This window comes from Phytophthora infestans, genomic scaffold (genome assembly GCF_000142945.1).
Source record: "Phytophthora infestans T30-4 supercont1.38 genomic scaffold, whole genome shotgun sequence".
NCBI classification, from domain to species: domain Eukaryota; phylum Oomycota; class Peronosporomycetes; order Peronosporales; family Peronosporaceae; genus Phytophthora; species Phytophthora infestans.
In genome coordinates, this window is record NW_003303721.1 from 194,559 (window position 1) to 197,221 (window position 2,663).

Sequence of the window (2,663 nt, forward strand, 5' to 3'; positions counted from 1 at the left end):
CTTGCTCCAGTGTTAAATTCCCGCAACTTCAGTCAGCGGCATCGTATGCGCGAGTCACGAAACTAGGAGCAAATTATGCAGCGACCGAAAAGATGCTTGACCTGAGTGAGAAACGGAGGCATCACCAACAAGTTCTGAAGCGATATCTGAGGAGCCCAACCGACTTCACAATTCCCCTTCAAAACAAGCCTTCAAGATCTGCGAAATGAGGTCGAGAGCCTCGAATATCACTGCCAGCACCTACGTATGTCTCGAGCAGCAGATCCACCAAATGATATATGGCGAGTCGCAGCAGAATACTTTCGATTGATTCGTCATGGACTTCATCTCACCACCAATCAGCTCGGTATTATACGAGATATTATGAATCCTGATGTCGTTTTCAACTCAGAATACGGTCCAGACTCTATCATGCAGCACTGGTGCTTTATGGACTGGTTCGGCGACGTGAACGTGGAGCTCGAGGGGTGGGAGATGTTGGAAGGGGAAGCGCTCGTTGCGCTCACAACCACCCGCGTGACCGTCACGGCAAACATTCTGCGCAACGTGTTTCCTCACTTGCGCACCATCGACAACAGTGACCGGAACGGTAAGCTAGCAGAGCAACTTCTAGACCAACAGCTTGTTATGCACGGATCGACATGTTTTGAGTGGGATGACTCGACTTGCCGGTTGACGAGAGTGATATTCCAAAGCGACATGATGACGCCAATGGTGCAGATACTTGACAGCCTGGAGGACGTATCTCGAGTGTTTGAGCAGGCACTCATTTCCCCGGAATTACAGTGGAAGCAAACGCTGTATCAAAACACATTTCCTCTGCAATACAGGTTCCCACCTATGCCTCGCCTTTATTTAAAAAAAAATATATGCTGTTAGACATATTAGGTGACCTATCCTCTCCTTCTTATAATAGGACCAGCGTTCAGGAACTCGGATACGAAAATGTCATAAGGCACAAATCCCGCAATGTTTATGGTTATTTCTCCTGTGCTTCACGTAAAGTATGCAGGTAAAGTTGCTGTTCAAGACGTCGCATCCACTGGCAAGCTCGCCAAGCATTACGCGTGGAAGTACTAAGTCAGCTCCTGACTTATTATAGTACTGTACTTCCACGGGTTCAAACGGCACTGTAATGGCTCGGCATGCACTATACTGTAACTGAATTACCTCGAAGTACATGATTATGGAAGAACGAAAAACACTCTTAAATGCGTGGCCAGTGGCCACTGCCGGCAGCAGACACAGGGAAGGTTTGGTACATAATTAAATGGGTGTTGAGCCGCGTTATCACGATTATTTGCCTTTCTTATGTGGGATCGCCCCGCGGAACGATGTCCGGGTCCAGCTCACACTAAGTTGCAGTTTTAAGCAACCTGTCGGGCGCACGATTAGTTGATTCTTTCCCAACGAAGTATGTAGACGCGGTAGTTCTGAACGTAATTCACTAGCATCGCTGCGACCTCGTCGTTATTCAGCTTCGATTCCCCGATTGCCCGCTTGATATCTTCCATCCTATAGTTGTTCCATCTATCAAACATCTTGGTCTGAAAGAGCTTGCTCTTAATCATCTTTCGGATAGCTTCCGGCGAAGTATCGTATGCTATACCCTTCTTGTTTCGCAAATCGAACCACTTCTGGTACATTTTATCAACAGGCTTGCTGAACCAGTGTTGAGCAGTTATGGAGTTGGCGACGCGTTCTTCACCTTCACCTTCGCCAATCTCATTCTTGATCGCGTCGTTCTTGTTACCATCGTGGGTCCACAATGCTTTAGATCCGTCGTCATTGACATCAGATGTCTCCAGTGTGGACTTACTAGATGTCGTCGTAATAGCGCATACAACGTAAATGGCTAGAAGCACCACGAAGAGGTTGGCTAGTCGCATTGCTGAGCTCTATCAGTGATGGTTGGAGGAATTTGAGCTGTAAAGTAGAGATAAACTGGAGGATTAACACCGTGGTAATCGATTATGACGGGCACCCATTTAAATCGTCATCATAATTATGAGGACAATTTTAAAGACGGCCTTTTCATCCGATTTGCTCCGCGTGAGCAATCACCGGCAAGATGTACATGTACTGTACCTACTTAGTTCTACCTAACAGTATTCGCTATAAACTTAAAAAGGCATCTTGAATCTTTTCATTTTTTCGCTGCTTAAATTGCCTTTTCTTTGCTAGTGTATAAGTTTTTATGAGGATTTTGGGCCTTCAAGCTACCGTACTTCTGGCTTGCGACTTTTTACCGAAACCCCAGGGTGTGGAAACCCCAGCGCGAAATGAAAGTGATTATCTCTAAAAAGGGCATCAATACTCAAGCCAATGTAAACGCAAACGTGTACCGGGCATGCTCCTACCCCGCCTACTGCATGTTTGCTCTATCGTAAATTTTTTATAAGCATGTATTCCATAAACACGCTATAGCTGTTTATTGTGTTCCCCAGTACAATAACCAACTCTGGTGGTCCTGTCCTTTGGTATTTTTTTATTAATTTAAAAGAACTGGGGGGGCAACATGGGCGAATCCGCATTGCCAAAGGTAATATGTTATTTAAAAGGCAAAGGTCCTAAGATTTTAAAGGCCCACCTTAATCCCCCGGTTCTGGTAACCGAAATAAATGGCTTTGGTCTTTGGCTTGGCCTGAACATAGATTCAAGGC

The 2,663-nt window shown here is 45.7% G+C and overlaps 1 protein-coding gene across 1 annotated transcript in view; it reads right to left on the bottom strand.

The window, feature by feature from the left end:
• Positions 1-1,391: 1,391 nt before the first annotated feature.
• PITG_15013 (uncharacterized protein) overlaps positions 1,392-2,663 on the bottom strand; it is a gene marked incomplete at both ends in the record, with an annotated part of 1,747 nt that continues 475 nt past the window's right edge. The window contains 2 exons of the mRNA XM_002898150.1: positions 1,392-1,818; positions 2,250-2,298. Of these exons, the coding sequence (XP_002898196.1) occupies positions 1,392-1,818; positions 2,250-2,298 (476 nt within the window). The remainder of the gene's footprint in view (positions 1,819-2,249; positions 2,299-2,663) is intronic.